General features: G+C 54.2%; 2 protein-coding genes across 3 annotated transcripts in view; one reads left to right on the top strand and one right to left on the bottom strand.

Annotated features, from left to right (window-relative positions):
• ZMAT5 (zinc finger matrin-type 5) overlaps positions 1-19754 on the bottom strand; it is a 29132-nt gene extending 9378 nt beyond the window's left edge. The window contains exons 1-3 of one of the 2 annotated variants that reach the window (XM_036768860.1): positions 19692-19754; positions 3970-4136; positions 273-335 (exon numbers count right to left, since the gene is read on the bottom strand). In XM_036768860.1, coding sequence (XP_036624755.1) covers positions 273-335; positions 3970-4096 — 190 coding nt within the window. In that variant the 5' untranslated portion in view covers positions 4097-4136; positions 19692-19754. Of the gene's footprint in view, positions 1-272; positions 336-3969; positions 4137-19506; positions 19646-19691 lie in introns of those variants that run through there. The other variant, XM_036768853.1, reaches the window with a different exon arrangement.
• A 358-nt stretch (positions 19755-20112) lies between these two features.
• On the top strand, positions 20113-22838 carry LOC118831410 (cytochrome b-c1 complex subunit 9). The gene is made up of 2 exons (XM_036738751.1): positions 20113-20284; positions 22617-22838. The coding sequence occupies exons 1-2, from the start codon at positions 20135-20137 to the stop codon at positions 22656-22658; spliced, it is 192 nt and encodes a 63-aa protein (XP_036594646.1). The 5' UTR covers positions 20113-20134; the 3' UTR covers positions 22659-22838.
• The last annotated feature ends 3235 nt before the right edge of the window (positions 22839-26073 follow it).

The following is a 26073-nucleotide window of genomic DNA, read 5'->3' as shown; positions in this document are numbered from 1 at the left end:
TATAGAGAGGGGAAAGGAATGGGACCCCCAGGAGGCAGGAGGCTGGAAGGTGAGCACCACATGGAGAGGATACCCCTGGGGACAGCGGCTTCTTTGAGAAGTCTGGATGAGGAAGCCAGGACCTCCTAGAGGGGGAGGGGTCAGGAAGGAGGCAGGGGACGGGAGGGGGTCCTGGTGGCCCCAGCCACCTCCCCTCCCCCGGTCAGCAGCTCACACTTCACCGCCTTGGCCTCCCCTCTGGATCCAAGGGGCTCTGGGAAGTGTGTCCTTACCTGTCTCCAGAAACTTTCTGCAAGGCCTTTTGTTCTGCTCCTCCATCAGAATGGCTGCAGCATCTACCCAAAGAAAGGAGCCCATTAGGACAGGGCAGTGGGGTGGGGTACTGGAGGGGGAGGGGCACCAGAAGGGGCGAGCTGGCTCCCAACATCAGGTCACGGGCCAGCGAGAGGAGCTGAGGCACAGGGAGGCCAAGGCTCTGCCGGCTTCAGCCCGACTGGCCCACGCATGGAACCCTCAGCCCCTTCCTAGGAGAGATGCTGCCCAGCTGAGACTCATCCAGAGGATGGCACTCAGGACAGTGAGGGGACTCCACACTATGCCCCCTGGGACATACTCACTTAGGGGACATCAGAGGAGGAAGGTTAACCTTCCCCTTGGCCAAAGGGCAGAAATTGGGAAGGTGGGGAAGTCAGAGACTCAGATTCTGGCTCCATATTAAGACAAACTTGCAAACACTTGGAGGGGACACTGTGGCCCGAGGGTCTCAGGCAGGGGCTGGTCAGGAGGGCTGCCGGGCTGCCTTGGGAAAGGCCCTGGCTGCCCCTGGGAGCAGGAGCCAAGAGGTGTCAGGGCCAACGTTTCTTGTCTCCAGGTGGGTCTCCTGGAGGTCCTCAAGGGCAAGAAGGGTCCTTGGCATCCCCCAAACTTGCCATCTTCTGGCCTGCCCCTAACGTCCCCCCACAGCATTCTCTTCCCTCCTATCTGCCTATACAGATCCCATAAATCTCCAAGGCCAGTCTCCGGCCCGTAGGGTCTTGGGCAGCTGCTCCCCAGTATTTCATACACTTAATCTTGACTTCCCAGAAGGTCCAAGATCCAAGGGCAGGGACAGCAGCTTCTACTTCTTGTGTCCCTCCTGCCCCGTGCAGGACCCCGGGGGCCTCAGACTGGGCCAGGGCCAAAGCAGGACCCCAGACCCAGAGCAGGACGCCAAGGTCCTCCCACAAGGCCAGGCCCAGAGCAGGACACTGGGGGCCTCACAAAGGACCAGGCCCAGAGCAGGATGCTGGGGGTCTTACAAAGGACTAGGCCCAGAGCAGGCCTCTCTGTTCTTGAGGTGCCCCTCCTTTCTCCAACTTCCCACTGCCAAGACAGGTGGTGACATTCCTCTCACAGGGTAGGAAGATGCCCACTCCCCTCAGCCAGGAGTCACCCAGGTTAAGATGCCGTCATCTCTCACTCTGGGGGTGGCGCGGTGGCAGCAGTGGCTGCCCGTCTGTCACCCAGCAAGTCTTGCTGGAGGCAGGCTCATCGGAGCCATCCCACACAGCTGGCACCAGCAGATGCCCGCCTCTCCCAAGGGAGTACGTGTCTGAATAAGGCAAGTAATGAGCAAACTGCGGCTTGGCCTTTGACGTCCCTCCTAACCTGGCCCTTCTTCCACCTCTCCAGCCTTCTTACCCCTTCCTCCCTCCACCACGTACTTTTCCATCCAGTGACACTGGCCTCCTGGCTGTTTCTCACACAGGACACTCCATTGCCAGACTCCAGGCATTTTTCTATGGCTGTGCCCCCTGCCAGGAATGCCATCCCTCCTCACCTCTGCCTCTTGGCTTCCCTGAAGAACCAGCTAGAATCCCACCTTCTATGGGAAGCCTTTCCTGCTCCCCCTTAACTTCAATGCCTGCCCTCTGTCTGCACCCTGTATGGCTCATCTGTACAGAGCTGCATGCGTGCCCCTCCCCCATTAGACTGTGAGCCTCCTGAGGGCTCAGCATGGTGCTTGGCACATAGTAGGCCTGCTGACTGGCAGAACAGCCCCTCTGAACCTCTCCTGGATGGTGGCTCCAAACTGCTGGGGTGGGCTGGCTAGCTGCAGGAGCCAGAGAGTGAGTCTTGTTCAGTCATAACTGACTCTTCGTGACCCTACGGACCAGACTGTCCATGATGCTGGAGGGGTTTGCCATTTCGTTCTCCAGTGGATTAAGGCAAACAGGGTTAAGTGACCTGCCTAGGGTCACATGGCTAGGAAGTGTCTGAGGCCAGATTTGAAGCCAGGTCTTCCTGACTCCAGACCCTGGTTGCCTCTAGCCAGGCCCAGGATTTGTCTTGAATCCCTCAGCTGACTCATCTGCTCCTCTCGTCCACACCTGCAGCCTGACCCTAAGCTCAGCTCTGGCTGACTCAGAAACAATCACGGCAACAGCAGCTCACTCAGATGGGATTTTTCCTTCAAACAATCTGCACTGGCTCAGGAGCAGTGGTCAGAGCTGGCCTTGAAGCCACAGACACCTGGGCTCCCGTCCCAGCTCTGCCACGTGCTGGCAGGAGGACCCTGGACAACCTCTCAGGGCTCCAGAAAACTCTCCAAGACAGAGCTGAAGAGCAGATGGTGGCCAACCTGCTTTGGTAGACAGACCTTCCTCCCCTAGGACTTCCCCATCCCAAAGAAATCAAATCCATCCCTATCAGTTTGCAGCTAGGCCAGGAAAGGGCTCCTGCGGAGCGTGGCCTTATCCAAAGTCCATGTCCTGGAGTCGGGGCCGGCAGCTACAAGTTCTTTCCAAGGGCAGCACAAGGTAGATTTTTTCTAAGGCAGGGGAGGACTAGGGAGCCCTGGCAAGCATTGTCCCAAAGGGTCTTCCTCCTGCCTAGACATCCGAAGGGAGCCAAGTAAGGGCATCAGTGTGGCCTGGGCCTGAAAAGAACACTGGGAGACATAGACCTCTGGCCTGTGATTAGAGACTCAGAGATGGAAGGGGCCCTCTGGAGACAGCGGCCCTCCTCAGCCTACTTGAGGGCCTTAGCACCTGACAGAGACTTGGCCTCTCCATCCCCAAGGCTGAGCAAAGCCACATCCCAGAAGTGGAGCTGCTTTTTGGGCCCTGACCAGAGAAGAGACACCCAAGGCAATGGCTGGACCTCCTCTGGGCAGAGTGGAGAAGCCTCAGTCTGAGGGGCAAGACAATCTCCCTCCTACATGAACACTGCTGAGTACCAGGAAAGCCAAGGTGTGGGCGTTGTTTGGGCAGGAAAGTGCCCCAAGGATAGAGACACACAAAATGGGCTCTCTGGCCCCCTGCTCTTCTCTCCTTGTCCTAAGGTGCTCCCCTTCCCTCAGGCTCTGGTCCCAGCCCTCCACACTTCACCAGCATGGAATACAGTCCCCCTCTCCCATGTACCCCCATGATCATGCCACCAGCTCTCCTCCCCAAGGCATTCCCCTCTTGCATCTTCTAGCTCTGGGTGGGTGGGGGGCGGGGGGGGGGGGAGGTTGGGACCCCAGCTCCCTGAGACCTCAGCGCCTGCCTGCCTGGGCTGTACTCCATCCCACCCAGCTTTTAAAAGCCCCATCCTAGGATGCTCCGGCCAACTGATACTCTGCTCACATCCTCCAGGCACTGTCCCCCATGCCCGGCAGGGGCTCCAAGGGCTCTTGAGACTGTGGACCTTTTCAAAAACCCCTTAGAATTGTCACACACACACTCACACTCACACATACCATCACATACTCTCACACATGCATACACACATTCTCTCACACACATACATACACATGTACATGCACACTCACACACATACCCCCACACACCCTCACACATGCACACACACACACACACACACACACACACACACACACACACTCTCATACAGAAATGCCCCACTTGGGTTTGTTTTCATGACCCCGCTGGCATGTGAGGCCTTCTGCAAGCACAAGGGCCCGACCACCCATGTCCAGAGGGCACTCACCTCGAAAGAGGTCATACCAGACCTTCTTGGCCCTCAGGTGCTGGACTCCGTTCAGATGCTTCTTCCGATTGTGGAGGTTGTCTTGGAAGGAGCGGTCACAGTAATCACAGAAGTATCTCTTCCCCATGGGTCCCCTGTGGAAGCCCCGGGGAGAGGCTGCTCAGACTCTAGGAGGCAAGAAGAGAACATGCATCTGAGGGCCTCGGCACCGGCCACCCTTGGGTAGGCCAGGAGGGTGGATGGAGCCCTCTCAAGGTCCATTTTAGTCCAGAAATTTTATGGCTCTCTCCTACATTTATTTTACAACAGGGAAACTGAGGCACGTGAGGGAAGATAATTGGCCCTCAAGTCACCCTGGCAAGAACCAGGAGAGGCCTATGGGACTGTCCTTAGGTCACTCTTTTTGTATTTGACGGGGTCAGACAGAAACCCCTTCATCTGGTAAATTCAGCCTTCTGCACACAACCTGGGTCCAGCCTTCCCTCCCGGCCTCCCAGGCCATCCCTCCCCTTCGAGCATCCTAGGCCCATCTTCCTGAGCTCGGCTGCTGCCTGTGTCAGGGCCGCTGCGCAGGCTGGTTACCAGGCCTGGAACACCCACCTGTCTGATCCTCCTCTTCCTCCACAGCTCAGGGCGCCCCCCCCCCCATTCCTTCTCTCCCTCCCTGCATTGGTAACTAAGGTGGGGCTCCAGGTGGGGCCAATAAAGGGAGGTCTGATTATATCTTCCCTCCCAAGTAGGCCCAAAACCCCTAGCTACTAGGTGCTAAGCGTCCTAAGGGGAGTTGCTAAGACCAGGGCCAATAGGAAGAGCTTAAATTCTGGTCACTCAGATGACGTTTGATGGTGGCTAAAGACTGCATAAAAAGAGACGACAGAGCTATTTGCTTAGGGCTCTCACTCTTGGCTGATGTGGAGACCCTGGGCAGCTGTAGTTAAGAGCCCTCCAGCTTGTAAACCCAGATGTTCGGACTCTGTTAAACCTGGTAACTATGCATTGAGATCTGAATCAGACAAGGTCTGTCTGTCGATGTCTGTAATTTGTTTTTACTTGCTCTGAAGCTCAGGATGCTGGCTTTCCCCCTGAGCTGAGTGAATGATGTCTGTATGCTGGATTAAAGTGAGATTGTTAACCCCTTAACGTTGCTTTCCTTAGTAAAGCAGATCAAAAGGACCTGGGCTTGTGTTCGTTTTTCGCCCCCACAGCAGCTGCCGGCAGATTGTTGCAACATTCCTGCCCACCACCTCCAAGGAACCCCCTCATCTGCTTGGGTCACTTCCCCTGGACCCTTCCCTGACCCTGTACCTGAGTCCGAACCCCTCTCAGACACTGAGTGGCTGGGTGAGCCTGGCTGAGTGACTTACACTCTCTGAGTTTCCTCGTCACTAAAATGGGGATGTGACAATAGCCCCCACCTCCCAGACACTGTCAGGGGCCAAATGAGACAATAATTGTAGTTTTTCGAATGCTGCACAATGCTGGCAATCCTTATCATAACGATCACTAGCCTGGCGTGGCATCCCTGCCCTGGTGTGCCCATGAGGTCAGGGACTGGTCCTGCTCGTCTGTCTGGGCATACCCAGCATCAAGTCAGAAGGGCTGTGCTCAGTCTGGGAAATCGGGACGAGCTGAAGGGGGAGAACAGCGGCCTGGCTGGCTCGCCAAACCCGGGCTGCCGGAGCGACAGGCACCCCTGGAAGACTTGAGGGGTAAATTTAGGCCCGACAAAAGAAGCCCTACTTTACCCAGCAGGCTCACAGAACAGAAGCGGGCCCCACTAAAAATAGCGACAGGTTCAAAAGCAGTCTGGTGGAACACAGGGATGAGAGGCCCAAAATGGTTACCGACGGCGGAGAGAATGTGGAGGGGCCCATCGCCATCCTCCTGGCCCCAAGACGAAGGCAGGCCTGCTGCGGGCACCTGTCAGAGCCAGGCTCCACAGCCCGTGGGTCGACACGGCTGGCCCAAAGGGGCACTGGTCATGCCCAGGGGTACGAATTCATCTATGGACTGCCAGGAACAAGGCCTACCCTACAGCGCGCACAGTCTGGGGGTCCAGGAGCCACAGAGGAGGAGGGGGATGGATGCCCTCAGCTCCTCCCTGAGCAGCGGCCCCCACCCCCTCACCCAAGGACAGCTTCGGGACACAGTGGCAGAGGGCTGGGCCTGGAGTCAGAAAGCCCCAGGTTCAAATCCAGCCTCACTTACCAACCGTTCGACCTTGGGCAAGTCACTTCAAAGCCTACCTCAGTCTCCTCAACTGTGAAATGGAGATAATAAAAGCACCTGCTTCCCCAGGATGTCTAGAGGCTCAAATGAGATATATTTGTAAAGCTCTCAGCACAGTGCTGGGCACATCCTCCCTCCCTCCTTCCTTCCTTTCTCCCTCCTTTCTTTCCTCCCTTCCTTCCCTCCCTCCCTTCCTTCCTTCCTCCCTCCCTGCCTTCTTTCCTTCCTCCCTCCCTCCCTTCCTCCCTCCCTCTCTTCCTTCCTTCCCTCCCTCCTTCCTTCCTTCCTTCCTCCCTGCCTTCCTTCCTTCCTCCCTCCCTGCCTTCCTTCCTTCCTCCCTCCCTCCCTCCCTTCCTTTCTTCCTCCCTCCCTGCCTTCTTTCCTTCCTTCCTTCCCTCCCTCCCTTCCTTCCTCTTCCTTCCTCCTTTCTTTCCTCCTTCCTTCCCTCCCTCCCTTCCTTCCTTCCTCCCTCCCTGCCTTCTTTCCTTCCTTCCTTCCCTCCCTTCCTTCCTCCCTCCCTCCTTCCTTCCCTCCCTCCTTTCCTTCCTTCCTCCCTCCCTTCCTTCCCTCCTTCCTTCCTCCCTCCCTCCTTTCTTTCTTCCCTCCTTCCCTCCCTCCTTCCTTCCTTCCTCCCTCCCTCCCTTCCTTCCTTCCCTCCTTCCTTTCTTTCCTAGGATCCCTAGCCATGGTTCCATCTTGGACCTCAGATGGTCATCAACACAGTTGGGAACACCACAGCATAGCTTTTTTGTGCTGGTTTTTTTTTTTAAGCCCTGGACTAGTAAGACCTAGCTTCAAATTCCTCAGCCATGTGGCCCTGGTTAAGTCACGTCCTTCTCCGGGCCTCATTTTCTGCCTTTTAAACTAAGGGACGGAGACACGGCCACTGGTTGTTGCGGTCCTGCCCGGCTGTAACTTTCTCTGAGTCTCATCCCTCCTAAGAGGCGTAAGTATATATGTTTTTTGGTAAATGGTACTTTATTTTTTCCAATCAGTTTTCAACATTCATTTTTTATAAGATTTTGAGTTCCCCATTTTTTTCTCCCTCCCTCTTTCCCGTTCCCCCTCCCCAAGACAGCAAGCAATCTGCTATAGGTTATACACGTGGAATCAGGTAAACGTATTTACACATCAGTCTTATTATGAAAAAGAAACCAAAGGGAAAAAGTAAGAGGCTTAAGTATGAAAACATACAGTTGTGCTTTTAACAGAAAACTCTCAAAATCCTCACAAACTTCCCAAGAAATCAATCTCTAATGGCGGAATTCTGGGCCCCATGAATAGGCCTGTCAGGGGCTGGCCGGCAGCTCTGCCCACAGGCAGGACCAGCTCGAGGCCCAGACCTAAGCAAGATTCAGGGTCTCTGCTCAAGGACAGGAGATACAACGATGGACCCCATCTTTAATTTCCCAGCAGTGACAGAAGCAGCAGCAGCAGCTTCCAGAGTGCTGTGTAGGGGCGCTATTTTGTTTGTCTCAAACCTGCCCCGTCACAGAAGTCCAACAGATATTATCCTCCCATTTGGCAGGTAAGGAAATAAAGCCTTTGCATCTGCCATGGTAAGAATACTTTGATCCCAAGTGTCTCCTGGCTTGAGCCGGCAGGATCCGAGGTCCTTTAGGCTCAGAGCCAGCAGCACAGCAGCTGGAGATGAGAGATTGGGCCTCCAGGCCCCCATCCTGCTGATGAGCTGAGCTCACTGGGGGAGGAGAGTCCCTGGGCCTTCGGGGAGGACAATGACTTCAGAGAACAGGAGGGATGTGGGGCCTCCCTTGGACACTTTCACTCCTGCCCTTAGGCTCTCTTCCCTCCTCCTCCTCCCTGATGCCCCCCTTCAGAAACCCATTCTCCCTCCCCTCCCTCAGAAGCCCTCATTCTCTCAGCCTTTTATGCTCAGGAGCCCGGATATCAAGTGACATCCCCTTGTACAACGTTTTCTGAGGCCACTTAAAATCTGCTTCCTATCTCCCTACCTAAACAGGGACAGCATCACCTTTCCGCTTGGTACCTTTCACGGCAGACCTCTGATAACTCTCCACGGCCTCTGGAACCTGTCTCGAGGCCTCAGCTGGGCACTAAAGGCTCTCCACATTCTGGCTCCCACCCCCTACCTACTGACTTTCCAACTTGGGTGTGTGGATTAACAATCCGGAGCCAATGGGGCCAGTGACTGGGGACAGGAAGAGCTCAGAGAAGGGTTCTTGCCCACCCTAAGCCCTTCAAGACATCCCCACTGCCCTCTGCTCTGCCTGCCCAAGGCCCATCTGTTCTAGCAGGGCCTTTCAATGGCTTGCCAAGGTGGGCATGGGACCTGACTTTTCCTGCTTGACCCCAAAGGGCAGGTGATGCAGGAGAGTCCATTTCAGCACCGTGCCAACCATTTAGAGATGTCAACAGAGTAGGCTGCCTTGGCACACTCAGTAATGGGCCCTGGTCAGGAACTGGGGCCAGGGGATTTCGACTTCAGGCAGAGGTGGCTAAATCCTAACTCAAGAGGGTGGGACATCCCACTGACAACCACCCCGATCTTCCTCTTCCCCTTCTCACAAGCCGGCCAGGACTGACTCACTTAGGTATTCACTCGAACCCTCCCTGCCTCATAATGAAGGGGTTTTGGCTTTGTCAGTCTTGTTGTCCCCCCTGGCGGGGCAGGGACCATGTCATCTACCCCCAGCCCCACAAGCACCCAGCACAGCTCAAGAGAGATCTGAGTGACCAAACAAACACCTGGCGGCAAGCCCTCCATCTGCAGTGCCAGCACAGTGACTAGGCTCCACGGGGGACATCAGTGGGGAAGTGCCCCGGGCCATATCTGGGGAAGACTAAGGTGGTACCTTTGGAGGGTGGGAGGCAGCCAGGGCATCTGACGCTCTGGGAGAGCTGTCCCTGAGCAGGCAGAGAGACAACCATTACCTTAAAGCCCATAATGGGATCAGAAATAGATAGTCATTCGAAATGAAAACATATAAAACCTCTCCCCCATTATCACTGCGAAGCCCCATCCCAGACACTGGGCCTTGATTTATTAAATTTGGCAGCGCTAATCTCACCGTCTTGCCAATAAACTTATTAGAATCGAATTGAAATTGTAAAAGATGAACGTTTAACAGATGAGTAGTTAGCCAAGCCATTCGCAGGGGCTTGCGGTGCTCATCAGAAGCATCACGGAGAAGGGGGTGTCCCTCCCGGGGCCGTCCACACACCCCATCGAGCATCAGCTAGGACATACAGCTGTCAGGAGGAGAGGGAGCCTTCTGCCGGGGCCATCCATCGTGCAGGGCTGCCGAGGACGCCAAACTTATGGCAGCTGAGGTGACATCCGGGCGGGTGACCTATGGCTACCCGCAGGCTCCCCTTGTCCCGCCTGAGCTGGGAGGGGGCTCCTGCCCTCGGAGTTCTGCCCATGTCTGTGCTGGCCCTCTTTGCACCAGACTTTCAATACACACACAGATACATGATGCAGGGCAAACTGGGCCCACGATTCTGTGCACGTCCACAGAGCCATCGGCTCCTGAGGCAGGTCCTGGACAATGGCTCGGAGTGGCCCGCTCTGGCGAGCTCCCAGCAGCCACCGCATCACCAAAGACCCTTCCCCTAGCGGGCCCCAGAGCACCACTGGCAGGACACAGAGCCCTGGCCAGCGCCTGGAGCTTAGACCACTTCCCTCATGTCCCTCCCAGATATTGGTACTGGACCAGGGTGATGGCCTCAGCCCTTAGCCTCTGCTTCCCGGGCCTCACAGGTCCCATCTGGCTTGGCTGGAGCAATCTGCTAGTTTTGGTTCCCACCCTATTCAGGGCTGTTCCTGAGAAACAGGCTAAGCACTGGGGCCCAACATCGAGGTCACCTCAGAATATGTGGTTACAAGCGGGGTGTGGATGAGAAGCGAAGGAATGAGATGACAGAAATCCTGATGGAGCAGATACTCTGTGAGATGCCCACCGGGCCACGCACCCAAGCTCCTTCCAACCGCTCACTCATTCCATCGATAAGCATTTACTGAACACTGTCAAGGTATTGGCTGCTGCTGCTGCTGCTGCTCCTCCTCCTCCTCACCCTCCTCCCTCTCTCCCTCCCCCTCCTCCTCCTGCTCCTCCCCCTCCTCCTCCTCCTCCCCCTCCTCCCTCCCTTCTCCCTGTCTCCCTCCCTTCTCCCTCTCTCCCTCCCCCTCCTCCTCCTCCTCCCTCTCTCCCTCCCCCTCCTCCCCCTCCCCCTGCTCCTCCCCCCTCCCTCCTCCCTGTCTCCCTCCCCCTCCTCCTCCCCCTCCTCCTCCTCCTCCTCCCCCTCCTCCCTCCCTTCTCCCTGTCTCCCTCCCCCTCCTCCCCCTCCTCTAGCATTTCTCTAGCTCTCTCAGGTTTACAAAGCATTTTACAAGGATAATCTCATTCCATCCTCAAGACAACCCTGGGAGGTGGCTACTAGTACTTCCATTTCACGGTTGAGGACGATGAGGCAGGGAGCAGCGAGGCAGGATTCAAACTCGCCTGGTGAGAGGCTCTGGCGGGCCAGGACCCTGCCTCTGCATGTCAGCAGACCCAGACAGAGGAAGGCCACCTTGCCTCTGGGTCAGGGATGCATCTGTAAGCAGTCGTTCTCCTTGCCATGGCCGCCCTCCGCCAGGCCCCAGCATCTCCCCTGCCTCTGGCCAGAAGCCACTGCAACGACCAGACGTGAAATGTCTCTCTGAAGCCGGGCCGAGAGCAGAGAGGGCTGCATCCGGGAAGCCCCTGACCGCCCAGGCCGTCGCACGTTTGAAAGCTAGTCTGCCCCCTTCTCCCGACCTCCCAAGGCACACAGGTCTGGCTCTGCCCCATGCTCGTGGCCAAGGTGTTTGGCATCTGCTGAAGGGACACCAGGAGGAGGTGTCTGGCTCTGGCCATGTTCTCCAAGTACGGCACAAAGGGCCAGCAGCCTTGGAGGGGCTGTGGGGGGCAAGGGAGGGATGGCCAGCACCCCTGCCTGTCCACCCGCTACGTGACCCTGACTAAGCTGCCTCATTACTTACCACCCACTCCACAGGAACACAACGGAGGGACAGAGGGATCCCTGCTCGCAGGGAACAAATGTGCCACAGGAGACTCCAGAGGGAATCAAGGCCTGGGAGCAGCCACCTGGCCCGGGTACTCAGGGCCTCCCCAACAGACCATGGCTCCTGATGGAAGCAGCCAGCCCTCACTGGCAAGCTCCTGTGCGGACAACTGCCCCAATGGGAAGGCATCTGTCCTTCCTTTGCGGTCTTGGGCCCGTTTCAGTTACAGGACTGCATGCTAGCCATACCCTCACTCTGAAACTTGGTGATGCAGCAGAGAGAGCACTGGGCCTGAGTTCAAATCTAACCTCAGGTACTTCCTAGCTGTATGACTAAAGACAAGTCACTTAACCTCTGTTGCCTCAGTTTCCTCATCTGTAAAGTGATGATATCAGCACCGACCTCCCAAGGTTGTTGTGAAAACCAAATGATATCTTTGTAAAGCACTTAGCACCTGCCCGGCACACAGGAGGCACTTAATAAATGCTTGTTTCCTTCCTTCCTTGGGAGTCACAAGATCTAGGTCCATTAGAACATAAACTCCTCCTGCATGGGGACTTTTTCGCCTTTCTTTGTACCTCCAGCACTTTAGTCAAGTCCACAAGCATTTCTTAAATGCCTACTATGTGCTGGGCACTGGGCTAAGCTTCACACATAGTGAGTGCTTAATAAATAAATGCTTTCAGACCTGTACATACTTGGCTCTGGCCCTTACAGACATGGGGTGGGCCACACATCCCGCCTCTTAAGGAAGTCACTTCAGAGCCCATTGCAGCCTGTGGACCCAGAGCTCATTTTAAACACTGGGCAGGTTTGGGCTGGAGGAGACTGAATTTTTACTTTATCCAGAGCCCCTCAGCCTCCCCACCCCCCACCTCCCCCCCAACACATTTGCCTTGTTCTTTGGCTGGCTAAAAATAAATGGGCATTGCCCATTCTGGCCGTGGGACCAGGAATCCCACTTTAATAACGTGGGCCTCTTAGCCATAGAAACGGCCGGTCTCCTGAAGCCTCTTCCTTCCAATGACCTTCTCTCCAAGGGGGGGGGGGGGGGCGGGGCGGGGAAGGGGAGTTGCAGTCAGCCAGGGACGCAGAGTCCCAAAGAAGGAGGCTCCGTTGGAAGGTCATGCTCTCAGGAGCTCCAAAAGGTCAGGGAGGTCCCCAAAACATGCTCGTCAGGAGAAAAAAGTCCTGCCAGCATTTGGAGTCTTAGCGACCTGCCTCTGACACTAACTGGTTGGGACAGCCTCAACTGCCTTACCTGTAAAACGGGCATTATACCTCCATGGGTTTCTGGAACATCCAATAAACTCATCTGAGTCCAGCTTCTTAATCATTTGTGGCTGGTGCTAACTTGCCCATGAAATCTCGCATAAGTCCTTCTCTGGGGGCCTGTGCCCCCTCATTTGTAAAACTCAGGGTTTAGAAAGAACAGGGATTCCTGACCCGGGCCATGTGAACTTGTTTTTAACATGATTTGGGCAGCTGAATTGCAATAGAATCGCTTCCTTTGGACTCTCTCTAAGCATTTAAGCAGCGATTCTGAGGAGGGGGCCCTGGGCCGACTGCCCAAGCGGGCCAAGGCATCTTTAAGAGGCCCCAAGGCCCTTTCCTTTCAGGCTAACGTCCTAGGCTCCTGGCTCTCTTGCTGTCCCTGCCACAGCTCCGGCCCCATCATGCATGAATTCTCCTTGAGATGTATCCTGGGTAAGGAGTTCTCTAAGTCTGTTCCCCACTGCATGAAGAAACAGATGGTAGGCTGAAGAACAGAGGGGTCGTGGGGCTTGTCCAAGGATACACAGGATACATCTGACTTGAGCCAACCTCTTGTAAACAAAAACCACAGGCTAATGTCAGACTGCCCAGAGGGCCATGTAGAGGAAATGGCCAAAAGGAGGACGTTCTGGATCACTGAGAGAGAGAAGGGGGCTCAGGGCTCAGGCCTGCTGCCCGCCAGAGCCTCGGTCCTGAGAACAATGATCTTCTCATGATTCAGGGCCCCTGAGAGGGAGGGAAAGGGGTCAGCACAAGCATATGGTGTGGCCCCTAAAGCTCCCAGACAGGGAAGAAAGGGGACGGAGGTCTATTTCCTGCTCAGCCCCCGCCTGCCGATGTAACTGGAGATTGTGTGTGTGCATGTATGTGGTGTGTGTGAATATGTGTATATATGTGTGTGCACATGTGTGTGATATGTGTGTAGTGTGGGGGTGTGTACACGTGTGTATGAGTTTGTGGTATGTGTGGTGTGTGGTATATATGTATGTGTGCGTGGTGTGTGGTGTATGTGAGTGTATGTGAGTATGTGTGTGTATATGTGTGTGTGGTATGTGTGTATGTGTGTGGGGTGTGTATGTGAGTGTGTGTGGCGTTCGAGTACACCAGGCTACAACCCAAGAGGCCTGGGTCTGACCTCGGCTCTGCCACTAACCGTGGGAGCTTGGAGAAAGCCTCTCCTCTCCCTAGAGGCCTCAGTGTCCCCATCTTGGACAGGAGCCCCCAGACCGCATCTTCTCTCCAATCCCTCCCTGCTTTGACTTGGGATGACTCCCCGTCCATCATTTTCTGCAGGAAGCCACGGACGAGGCGCACTTTTGTGGGGGCAGACATGAGTCATGGCTCCCCGAGCTACGGCGGAGATGACCTTGGCTCAGCCGTCTGCTGGGTGTGCGGGACATGAGACGAGGGGGACCAGAAGGTGCCTTCCAGACCCACCACCTAAAGATTGTGAACTCAGTCCTACAGAAAGGTAAACTGTTAGTCCTCATTACTGCTGTTCAGAGCACAGCAAGTGGAGAGAGCGCTGGCTTTAGAAAGAGGAAGCCTTGGGTTCAAATCCTGCCCCAGACACCTGCTAGCTGGGTGATGTTGGCAAGTCACTTCTCTTCCCTGGGCCTTGGTTTCCTTGTCTGTAAGACGGGAGGGCTGGATTCCATGACTTGGGGGTTCCTATGAGTTCTGGATTTGGGATCCTATGACCCCATGGTGAGTGGACCCCTTGTACTGTGGCTCTGGGAGGCCTGGACAAGAAGGGCACACGATGGACCACGCATGGCTGTGGCGCTATCTGAACTGTTGGAGGGATGGATGGAAATGGATGCAGTCACAACTCCATTGGAACATTCCTGCTCTTATCACTGTCATTGTCAATTGAGCCTTGAATGGGGAAAAACTGGAAAGCTCGTCTGTGAAATGAGCTGGAGAAGGAAACGCAAACCCCTCCAGCATCTCTGCCAAGAAAACCCCAAAACCCCCAAACGGAGGGTCAGACACGACTGATCAACTAAACTTCAACGACAGCTTATAGACTAGCATCTCACACCATATACCAAGATACGGTCAAAATGGTGCATCGCTTAGACATGAAGGTATTATCATAAGCAAATTAGGGGAGCAAGGAATGGCAGACCTGTCAGATCTATGGAGAAGGGAAGAGTTTATGACCAAACAAGAGACAGAGAGCACTATGAGATATAAAATAGATATTTTTGATTACCTGAAATCAAAAAGTCTTTGCACAAACAAAAGCAATGCAGCCGAGATTAGAAGGAAAGCAGAAAACTGGGGGAAATTTTTTACATCAAGTTTCTCTGAAAAAGGCCTCATTTGTCAAATATATAAAGAAATGAGTCAAATTTATAAGACAAGTCATTTCCCAACCTGTAAACGGTCAAAGGATAAGAATAGGTAGTTTCCAGATGAAGATATCAAAGCTATCTATAGCCATATGAAAAAATGCTTTAAATCACTATTGATTAGAGAAATGCAGATTAAAACAACTGAGGTACCACCTCATACCTGTCAGATTAGATAATATAACAGAAAAGGAAAATGGTAAATGTTGGTGGGAATGTGGGAAAATTGGGACACTAATGCACTGCTGGTGGAGTTGTGAACTGATCCAACCATCTGGAGACCAATTTGGAATGATGTCTAAAGGGCTATAAAACTGTGCATAGCTTTTGACCCAATAATAACATTACTAGATCTGTATACCAAAGAAACTTAAAAAAAAAAAGGAAAAGGATTTTTATGTACAAAAATATTTATAGCAGTTCTTTTTGTGGTGGCAAATAATTGGTAATTGAGGGGACGCCCATCAATTAGGAAATGGCTGGAAAGTTGGGGTATATGAATGTAATGGAATACTATTGTGCTATAAGAAATGACAAGCAGGATGCTTTCAGAAAAACCAAGAAAGACTTAACTGATGCAAAGTGAAGCGAGCAGAACCAAGAGAATGTTGTACACAGTAACGGCCATATTGTAATGATGATCCATTGTGAAAGATTTAGCTATTTTCAGCGGTATAATGATACAAGACAGTTCCAAAGGACTCATGGTGGAAAACGCCATCCATCTCCAGAGAAAGAACTGGTAGAGTCTAAATACAGATGGAAGCATACTTTAAAAAACTTACTTTACTTTTCTTGGGGTTTTTTTTAGGTCTGTTTTCTTTCATAACATGACTAATATGGAAATGTTTTGCATATCTGCACATGTATAACCTATATGTTTGCCATCTCAGGGAGGGAGGAGGGAGAGAATTTGGAATTCAAAATTTTTAAAAATGAATGTTAAAAATTTTGTACATGAGGAAAAAATATTTAAAAAATGGTTTAAAAAAAGAATTTGGCAGGGGGGGTGGCGGTGTCTTTTGACTGGAAGTGAAGAATTCTTCCCATCACACACCCCACCTCCACCCTTCCTAGCGTGCTTAAGGCCACTACTGGATGCAAGAGACCAAAGAGGATGGTGCCTATAAAATGGCTGCATAAACCCTCCACAGGAAGGTTTAGAACCAGACCTGTGATTTTGTTAATGTAGCAAACTCCCAGGTGGGGAAACTCCCTCCACCCGTGCAGGTTAACATCCTTTTTGCTATTTACCAGCTTACTGAGGCTGGCTGGAGTCACACAGCCAGGATTTGCCACAAGTAGGACTTGGGTCCAGGTCTTCCTGGCTCTGAGGCCAGCTCTATCAAAAGGGCCCAAGACACATTTGTAGGATTTTAACATTAAAAGGAACTTCAGAAACCATTGCATTTCCAGCTGAGAAGAGCCACAGAGAACCTCACGATAGACTCTCTGTTCTCTAGAGGGGAGGCCAGACCCAGGTCAAACTCAGAGGCTGCTGCCTGGGCTGGATATGCTCTCTCCAATCCCCCAAGTCCAGCCCAGCCCCTTCACTTGTCTGACAGCTTCGAAGGCCATGGGAAGCAATGCTTCCTCCCAGAAGCCTTCCCTGATATGCAACCCCCTTCTCACCCTGGTTCATAACCAGGAAACCTTGTTTTGTACCTTAGGGTATGTGTGGCATCTACTTTAGTTAGCTGCGTGGGGGTCTTATCATTGGGTCCTAGGAATTCAGGCTGGAAGGGCCATCACGAGTCATGTAGGCTAGTGGTTCTCAAACTTTTGGTCTCAGGACTCCATCACATGGGATCACAGATATACAACTGTCATGCCCTCCCTTCTCCCCCTAGGTAGTCTAATAAAACTTCCTCAGTTCACCGATAAGGATATTGAGGCCAGACAGGTAGGTGACTTACCCAGGGTCACACAGCTCCTAAGGATCTCAGGTGGGATTTGGACCCAGGTCTTTGGAGAAGAAGGGGCCAGACACCCCACCCACTGCCACACACAGGGCCGGCAAGCCAGACTAAGAGAGGCAAGAAGCACCATGTGCCAGGTAGATCTAAGCCCCGTCACAACCCTGACCACCACGCCCCCGCAGACCCTGATGGAGACAATCCAGGACCCTGGACCCTTGGGAACAGCCAGGCTTCCAGCCCAGCTCCCTCTGCCAAAAGCATCCCGGGGAAACCACCCTGGGGGAGACGCAGCCTGGCCCTGCCCCTGCCTCTACTGAAGGGACACAGTCCTTGGACTGTCAAATGGCCCAACATCGGAAACTGATCAGATTGGATCAGCAGGGACGACTTCAAGGAAGCTGCTCACCATCTGCTCTGCCGCTGGCTGCTAAGAACCACGGGACCTTTCCCTCTGACTGGGTGTTGTCATCCTCATCAGGAGGTGAGCTCGTGGAGAGCGGGGGTTGCCTTCTCTGTACTCCTAGCGCTTAGCACAGTGATTTGTACACAGTAAGCGCTTAATAAGCGCTTCCTTCCTTCATTCCTGATGCCTGGTGCAGTGCCCTATTCAGTGGCTGGGAGAGGGAATCGTCATACGGTGACGGGTTTGTCTGGATGGCTTCTGAGGTCTCGGCCAAACCCAACTCAAAATCCAGGGTTCTTTCCGCTACAAGTCACTGCTTCCCTTCTAAACTAAGCCCCTCATTTTGATACAGAATGCTAGGCTCTGGATTCAAATCCTGCCTCAGATCTCCAGCGCTTACTAGCCCTTAGCTACTCACATAACCTGTCCCGGCCTCGGGTTTTCCATCTATAAAATGGTGCAACAATCATCCACCTTCCAGGGCTGTGGTCAGGGTGAGAGGAGATGGGGGAAGAGGCTTTGTCAACATGAAAGAATTCTAGAACTGGCGGCGGCTGTTATCGTGGGTCACCTAAAGCAGCACGGGGGAATGTCCTGGGTCTTTGAAAACCACAAGCTTCAAAAGATTCAAGTTGTGCTCGACCCCAAGGGTGGTGGAGGCTCCCGCTGGGTGCGAGTGACTTAAGAAAGCGCACCCAGGAAATAGGGAAGCAGAGCAGAAGTGGGGGCCGCACGTTTCCCGAGAGGAAGGGATTGCAGGTATGCTTGCGAATGACCTTTAAAGAGATGCTCCGTGGAGGACTGGAGGGAGAAAACGGTAAGAATCACCCTCCGAGAGAGAAGGCATGAGGAGGCTGTGATCAGCCCCTGGGCCTCAACATCCTCTTCTGGAAGTCCCTTCCAGCTCCACGGGGGAATGCCTACCCGAAATGACTCATCCAGCCCTAGATTTAGAACCAGGAGGCCTTCAAAGCACATCCAGGCCAAACGTCTCATTTTACCAAGAGGAAACTGGGTTCTAGGGAGGTTTAATCATGCTGCCTGAGTCAAACAGGTAGCGAGCAGCAAAGTCAGGATTCCCATCCAAGCCCAGGGTGGATAGGAGCTGGCAATTCAGGATGCAGATGTGGGACCGTGATAACTGGAGCCTGGGAAGGGACTGGATCACCAGGGGAGAATGCAGGGAACAAAGAGGGATGGAGCTGATGATCTGAGGGTCAAAGCGGTCAGTGGAGCATCAAAAGAGAGGCGTCTGCCCCAAAGCTGGGGAAGGATGCAAAGCACAGGAGGGGGGAAGACTGAGAAAAGGATGTCAGATCGCTGACGGCCACTGGAGAGAAGGGAGTTTCAGCTGCGGTAGAAAGAGCTCGAGAAGCGACCAGGGCAGGGAGGAAGAAGAGGCCACAGAGGCAGATGGAGCTTTCTAGGGTTTGTAGGGGAGAGAGGGGACTCATCCCCAGGAGGTCAGCAATGCACTTAAAAACCCAGCAAGTCTGAAAGAGGGGCAAGTGCAGGGGGGGAGAGGTGCTTCCTTTCCGACAGGCTGAGCTAGAGATGGCTATGTGCCAACCAGAAAGAGGTACAAGGACTCAGGAGTGAGGTTAGGGCTGGAGATATGTACCTACAAGTATGCATGCGTATGCACAGCTGTGGATACAGATATAGACACAGACACGGACACAGAGTTAGAGGCAGAAATAGAGACAGACGTGGGGAGAATCAGAGAATCACAAACTTGGAGCTCAGAAGCCATCTAATCCAACCCACTCAAAACAGAGGAGGAAACTGAGGCCCGGAGAAGAGAGCTGAATTTCCCAAGTAAGTTTCAGAGCACAAATTCGAACCCAGGTCTTCTGGCTCCAGATCCAACTGCTCAGCAGGGTCAGGAAGCCCAGAGTTCGAATCTCACTTCTGATACTTTCTTTCTTCCTTATATCATTTTTATAGAAACATCAAAAAATTAAAAGATGTACAGAGAAAGGGAGCCAGCAATGGTAAGATGTCATGAAAATAATGATCTCTGACACTTTCTAACTGTGGATCCTGGTCAAGGCAACTAGCCCTGACCTAAATCACCTGTCAGTGTCCCTAGATAGGGCGCGTCAACCAGCTGATAGACACCCCCATTGGAACGGAAGCTGCTGGGGGGCAGACGCTGTCTTTGCTTCCGTTATTTGGACCCAGCGCTTAGCGTCCAGTAAGCGCTTAACCGGCTCTTTTGCATTCGTTCACTCATCCCTCGCCCTCTCTGTGCCTCAGTTTGCCCCTCTGTCAGGTGAGCCACAGGCCCCCCGGGCTCTGCCGCCGTTAAAGCGCCCATCTTACCTCCCCGCCCCGAGGACGCTAAGGCTCCTGCTCCAGAGGATGCTCCGGGTGCGCGCCCCCCTCCGGCGCGATGGTTTGCCCCGCGTCCCTGCCTAGGACCAGCAAGGACGAGCCCAAGTACCCACTGGGAGAGGGGAAGGGGGAGACCAAGTCTCCGGTCGCGCGCCCCCGCGTCGGTAGCTTACCTGGTGTCGCGGTCCCGACAGCTCCTCCCGCGCTGCTCTCTGGGAATCGTAGTCCGTCCCTCGTCTTCAGCCTGGGGCCAAACCCCCTCTCCCAGAAGCCTTTGGGTCCCGAAAAACGTAAACCTGCGGGGGAGGGCAAGAAAATGGCGTCCTAAAGGCGCGCGCTGCCCTCTGGGAGATGTAGTTCAAGTGCTCCTTTGGGCGAGCTCGTGCAGGCAAATTAAAAAAAAATTCAAATCGAAGATTGGACCAATATACCTACATCTCACGGGACAGAACTTTGTGGTGAAAATTGAGACCAAAAGAATGTCGATAAAAAAGCTTAAAGGACTCCGAACTTCTGGGGAAACTACAAGTCCCATGAAGCGTCTCGCGAGCAAGCTGCCCCTCCCCGTGAGGATAAGGCTAAGGCGCAGGCGCGGGCAAGGCCGGGCCGGCGAAAGATGGCGTCCCCGTCGGTGCTCGGGCGAGTGTACTCGGTCTTCTTCCGCAGGACGTCCACCTTCGCGCTCACCATCGCCGTGGGCGTGTTGTTCTTCGAGCGCGCCTTCGACCAGGGCGGCGACGCCATCTACGACAGCATCAACCACGGGGTGAGGGCGAGGGTGGGGACTGGCGGCCCCTGACCTTGGACCTCGGGCTGACCGACTGACCCCTGGGGGCGGGCCAGGTGGGAAACCGAGGTCGGGGCGGGGGCGGACATCGTCCAGGACCTAGTCCTAGGTCAGCCCCTAGTTTTGCAGAGGAGGAAATTGAGGCACAGACTGACGCACGCCTTTGCCCAAGGTCACAGGGCGCTCAGCTTTGTTTTACGGAGAGGGAAACTGAGGCACAGCGCAGGGACTGTCACTCGCACGCAGAAAGGACGTTGGAGCCCATTTGGGCCCAGTTTTACAGCGGGGGAAGCTGAGGCAGAGCGAACGGAAGGGACAAGGGGAGACCCCGCCCCCGCAGACAGTGAGCACGTGTGAATACAGGAGAACACAGTGAGTGGGGGAGGGGGACCCTGGCCTGGCGCCCCTCCCCCATCCCATGCCCCGCGGGCCTCTCGCAGTACACTAGTGCTCGTGATACTAGTGCTGAAACCCCCGGGCCTCAGTTTCCTCATCTGTAAAAGGAGCAGGCGGCCAGTAGTGTAGGTGATGGAGGGCGGGACCTGGAGTTAGGAAAACCTGAATTCGAATTCTGCCTGAGCCTCCACTGGCCACGTGACCCTGGGAGACCCTCTTCATTTCCTGGGCCTCCTTGTCTTTGTAACAGGAGGGGGTTGAAGCCCCTTCCTCTCGTCGGGCCGACTTCTTCATCCCAGAGGAAGATACTGAGGCCCAGAGAGGCTGTGACTCGCCCAGGGTCACACAGGCCAGCAGACTCAATATCTGAGCTGAGCCTTAGAGAAAGTGGAAGTCCAGGAGGCTAGGACGGAGAAAGGGCAGGCCAGGCAGGGGGAACAGCCCAGGCAAAGGTTTGGAGGGAGGAGATGGATGGAATGGAGGGAGCAGTTAGGCTAGGGTTTTTAAAAGCGCAGGAGCCTTTATGGAGCTTGTACTTGATCCTAAAGACAGGAGGAGCTACTGAGGGCTCCTGGAGGGGTCAGGCCTGGGGTGACTTGCCCGGGGACCGGTGCCCTGTGTTTTTTTGGCCCTAGCCTCTGGGCTGGTCGTCTTGAGCTTGATCCTCTGCCCCCCGGTAGCGTCATTCTTGACCATGCCAGCAGAGTGGTCCTGAGGGCCCCGCCCAGCAGTTGAGCCTCGGTCAGGGTCCAAGGCTTCCTTAGTGACCGCCCTAAGTGGGTGATTCCAGGACGGTGTCTGGGGACACACCCCTGCCTCATGTCCTCCTAACCGGCCAGGTCATGGCAGGTCAGGAGAGGCCAGGGACCTTGGGGCAGTGTGTCCTTGCGTCCCCCCGGGCCTCGTGTCCTGGGGCTTCTCCCAAAGTTTCCCGGGATGCTTTCTTGGCACGGGCAGGGTGGCACATGCATTTTGTTAAACTGCTGATAAACTGTGGTCTGGGGTGGGCCGGACTCTCCCAGGCTCCCGTTTGTCCATCCAGCGACCCATGTCCATCTGTCTGTCTGCCTGTCCCGAGCGGTCTTCGCTGCCTTCTCTGATTCTGACCTTGTGCTTTGAACTCATTTTCTGGCGGTTTCATTGAACCAGAGGCCTCGTGGCATGGTGGAGACAGTGAATTTGGAGCCAGAGGACTTCGGTTCTAATCCCGGTTCTGCCCCTTAGCTCTCAGATGCCAGGGGGATGAATGGCCTCCCTTCTGGGCCTCGCTCTCACCCTCTGTAGATGGCCCAGACCTAAGGGCCCTCCAGCCCCAGCCCAGGTGGGATCGGTTAGACTCGCTGTGCCCCAAGGGAGGTGGTATTACAAATTGGGGGTAGCTGGAGAGACCCCCGAGGGGCAGGGAGACCCAGACCAGCATCCTCAGAACTAGGTGAGGAACCTTTGGATCAAAAAAACCCAAGACAAGAGTCAGTTCAGAGGCCGCCCGGAGTCCCAAGGGAGGGGCCTGGACCCCCATACCTCCTCGAGGGTTAGCGTGACTCCAGGGGTGCCCATGCCCCGAAGGCCGCCTGGAGGGTCCCCCACCGCTGCCCCCAGACACCCCTTCCTGGGGCTGGAGATGGGGGCGGTCAGACTGGGAATCAGAAGCATCTCCTCTTCGGGGAAAGATGAGGCCTCTGGATTTGCCAGGCTCCGGGTGCGAGGGCTGGGGGGATGATGGGGGAGACAGGGTCGCGCCACCGGAGAAAGGACTGGGCGCCGTTGGCCTGTGGTTGCTTTGTGGCTGATGCCTGGTGGCCCCAGCCTCCCCGCTGCTGGCGTGTTCTCCTTGGGGGGCAGGGGTGGGGGTGTCTGTGCCAGGAAGCGCAGACTGGCGGTGAGTTCACAGCCGTGCCCTCTCTTCCCGATGCAGAAGCTGTGGAAGCACATCAAACACAAGTACGAGGAGGAGTAGCCGCTGCCGCCCGTCGTGAGCTCAGGCCCAGGGTCCCCATCCTCGCTCCCGGGACAGCCGCTCTCGAGGAGAGAAGGCCCAGTCAGACGCTGCGCGGGACGCGGGCATGGCATCGTCACCTCGCTTCTGCTCCCTCTGTCCCGAGAACCTGCAAATAAATAGGATGTGAATTATCTGTGAGACCCGCCTCTGCTTCACTTGTGCCGTCAGCGTCCCGGGCAGGGAGTGTGACGGAGTGGGGGTGGGGCATCTCCTGGAGTCCCAGAGCCACTTCTGCCGGGCTCCTCTCTGGGTGCACTTAGTGATCCCCAGGCAAAGCAGTGAGGGCCCAGAACCAGCCTGGGCCTCCTGAGCGGTGTTAGGCTGCACTGGGTCTGCTTCATAGAATCCTGGCTCAGGAGTCAATCAGCAAGCATTTATTAAGCGCCTGCTGTGTGCCAGGCACTGAGCTAAGTGCCCAGGGTACAAAGAAAAGGCAAAGCCAGCCCTGCCCTCAAGGAGCTTCTGTTCTGTAGGGGCAAACTACATGCGCATAAATGGATGCATACCAAAGGTATGCAGAAGAGACTGAAGGTCACCTTAGAGGGGAGGCACCTGTGCGGAAGGTATCAGAAGACCTGGGTTCAAGAACTGGCTCTGCCCCTGACAGGCTGTGTGACCTTGAGCCAGTCACTTATCTGGGCCCCCGTATCCTCATCTGTAAAATGACTGCTGAGCTAGGTGTTTGCAAGTCCCGACTCTGCCACTGACTTGCTGGGCAGCCTCAGGCCCTCACTGGTATTTCTGTTCCAACAGGGAATTCCCTACATAAACATAGCCCACGTAAGCTCCAGGGCATCTTCACCCAACTCTCACTCTCGCGCTCCTGGGGTCCTCAGCACTCAGCGACATCTCCCGGTCACGGTCATAGGGGTGCCCGCAAGTGGTCAGGAGTGATTCTCTGATGCCTCTGGCACTGAGTCCCCACCCACCAAGGTTACCAGTTGAGAATCAGTTTAGTTAGTCAGCCCCATTGATACGGAGCATCCTTCCAAACACCAGTGACACCCTCCCTCGAGTACCAAAGAGTCTAGGGCAAAGTGGTCTCAGGCTTAGCACATGTGAATGAAGGACCCTCACAGCTGCCGGAAAGACCTTTTCTCCCATTTGTGGGGTGCTCAGGAAGATCTTCGCAATCGAGGTGAATGCGTTCAGTTTGTCCTTGGCTCCTGATGCAGACACTGCCTCCTATTGCTCTGGGGGTGCTATTTAGGATGCCAATGAGGAGACCCTTGGAAGCTAGAATATCTTCCTCCAGAGGGTTGAGAAGCCACTGAGCCAAGCCTAAGGCCAAGGCCTCTCCTTCCTGCCCAGATAGGCACTTGGCCTTGGCTGTAACGTTGCTGTCAGTGATCTGACCACAGATAGCAGAGTCGGTATCCAAAAAGATCCTGAAAGGGCAGAGTGTTGGACCAGATCTAATTAGATGAAGTGCCGTAGGAGTCAGTGGAAAGTCTTGCACTCAGGTTCAAAAATCTACCCCTGAAGTACAACATGGCTGGCCAACAGTTCTGCAGACAATCTGGGGGTCTTAGTGGACATCAAGCTCAGGGTGTTAGCAGAAGGAAAAAAAGCAAAGGCATTCTTGGGAAGAATGAAGAGAGAGATGGCTTCCAGGAATAAGGATGTGGTAGTCCCGCTGGACCCTCCTCTGATGCAACTTCATCTGGAGGGTTGTGGTTCACTTCTGATTGGGGGCTGGGGGCGGGGTGGTCCACAGTTTGAGAAGCACATGGAGAAGCCAGAAAGCATCCTGAAGAGATAACCAGGATGGCTACAGGTCTTGAATCCATGCCATATGAGGATGGGGGAGGGAACCAGGGTTGTTTATCCAGAAGAGGAGGCCAGGAGGAACATGAGAGTTCTCAAACATTGAAAGGTCTGTCCCTTGGAGGAAGGACTAGACCTCTTCCATCTTGCCCCAAGAGCGATGGGGAAGTGGCCAAAGGGCCATTTTGATTTGAAATTAGAAAGCTCAACAATCTGAGCTGTCCCAAAGTGGGGGGGGGGGGGGCGGGCTTCCTTTCACTGGAGTGCTTCAAGAAGAGGCTGGAAGACCCCCAGACCGATCAGGCATATTATAGCGCCATCCCTTGGGGTATGGGTTGCCGTGTGAGGCACCGTGCAACTCTAATCCTGACAATCCTATGAGTCTGGGAAGGAAAGTTGTCTTAGGCTGAGATGGTCTCCCCTCTGCCCTCCCTAATAAACACAGGCTGCCCTCGGGAGCTCACTAGAGATCTGTGCATTCGGTGCCTTCCTGAAGCAAATATCCCCAGACTTGGCAAGACCAACAAGCCAATTAGGTAACAGTGTACAGAGAGAATTCTCAGAGTAATTAATTTCCAATTTAGGTCCTGTTTGTTTTGTTTCTTTAATTGGAACTTGGCCCAAGAAGGTTGTGAGCATAGCAGATGATGGTAATGACTGATATTGATACAGACAGCACTGGAGGGTTTTGTTGTTTAGTTGTTTCAGTCGTATCTGACTCTCCGTGACCCCATTTGGGGTTGTTTTTTTTTTGGCAGACACTAGAGTGGTTTGCCATTTCCCTCTCCAGCTCAGTTTACAGATGAGGAAACTGAGGCAAGCAGAATTAAGTGACTTGCCCAGGGTCACACAGCTAGGAAGTGTCCAAGGCTGGATTTGAACTGACTTAGGTGAGTCTTCCCAGCTCCAGGCCCAGAGCTCTGTGTACTATGGCACCACCTAGCTGCCCTCATATATAGGTGGTTCAGTGGATAGAGCCCGGAACCTAAAGTCAGGAAGATGCTTCTTTGTGAGTTCAGATCCAGCCTCAGACACTTCCTAGCTGTGTGACCCTGGGCAAGTCACTTAACCCAGTTTGCTTCAGTTTCCTCATCTGTCAAATGAACTGGAGAAGGAGATGGCAAACCACCCAGTATCTCTGCCGAGAAAACCCCAAATGGGGTCATGAAGAATTCTGACACGACCGAAACGACCGAACAATACATGATTGTTGAACTGACTTAAATTAGTCTCTGAGTGTGTACAAAAATATTTTAAAAGCTTTTTTCTGTGGCAAAAACCCCTATAAATTGAGGAAGTATCCACCTATTGGGGAACAGCAGAACAAACAACTGTATACGAATGTGCCGTAAGAAAAGATAAATGGGTTTAGAGAAACCTTGGAAAACTTATATGAACCGACACAGGTAGAGTGAGCAGAACCAGGACAATTTCTACAATAACATTGACGTCATTAAGACAAAGAACTTGGAAAGACGCAAGATCTCCGATCGAAGCAATGATCGCCCACACTTCCAGAGACCCCATGTTGAAGCCTGCTCTCCTCGTCTGACAGACAGGTGATAGATGGACTCTGGGTGCAGAACAAGGCCAACGTGGGAAGTTG

The sequence above is a fragment of the Trichosurus vulpecula genome, chromosome 1 (assembly GCF_011100635.1).
Source record: "Trichosurus vulpecula isolate mTriVul1 chromosome 1, mTriVul1.pri, whole genome shotgun sequence".
In the NCBI taxonomy this organism is placed as follows: domain Eukaryota; kingdom Metazoa; phylum Chordata; class Mammalia; order Diprotodontia; family Phalangeridae; genus Trichosurus; species Trichosurus vulpecula.
Note: the sequence above shows the minus strand (reverse complement) of the source record. Positions and strands in the feature narration are given on the sequence as shown.

Bases quoted from the DNA above. Each gene is read 5' to 3' on its own strand.
- LOC118831410 (XM_036738751.1), top strand. From the start codon at position 20,135: ATGGCGTCCCCGTCGGTGCTCGGGCGAGTGTACTCGGTCTTCTTCCGC. The intron at 20,285-22,616 runs GTGAGGGCGAGG...TTCCCGATGCAG, and splicing joins ACGACAGCATCAACCACGGG to AAGCTGTGGAAGCACATCAA.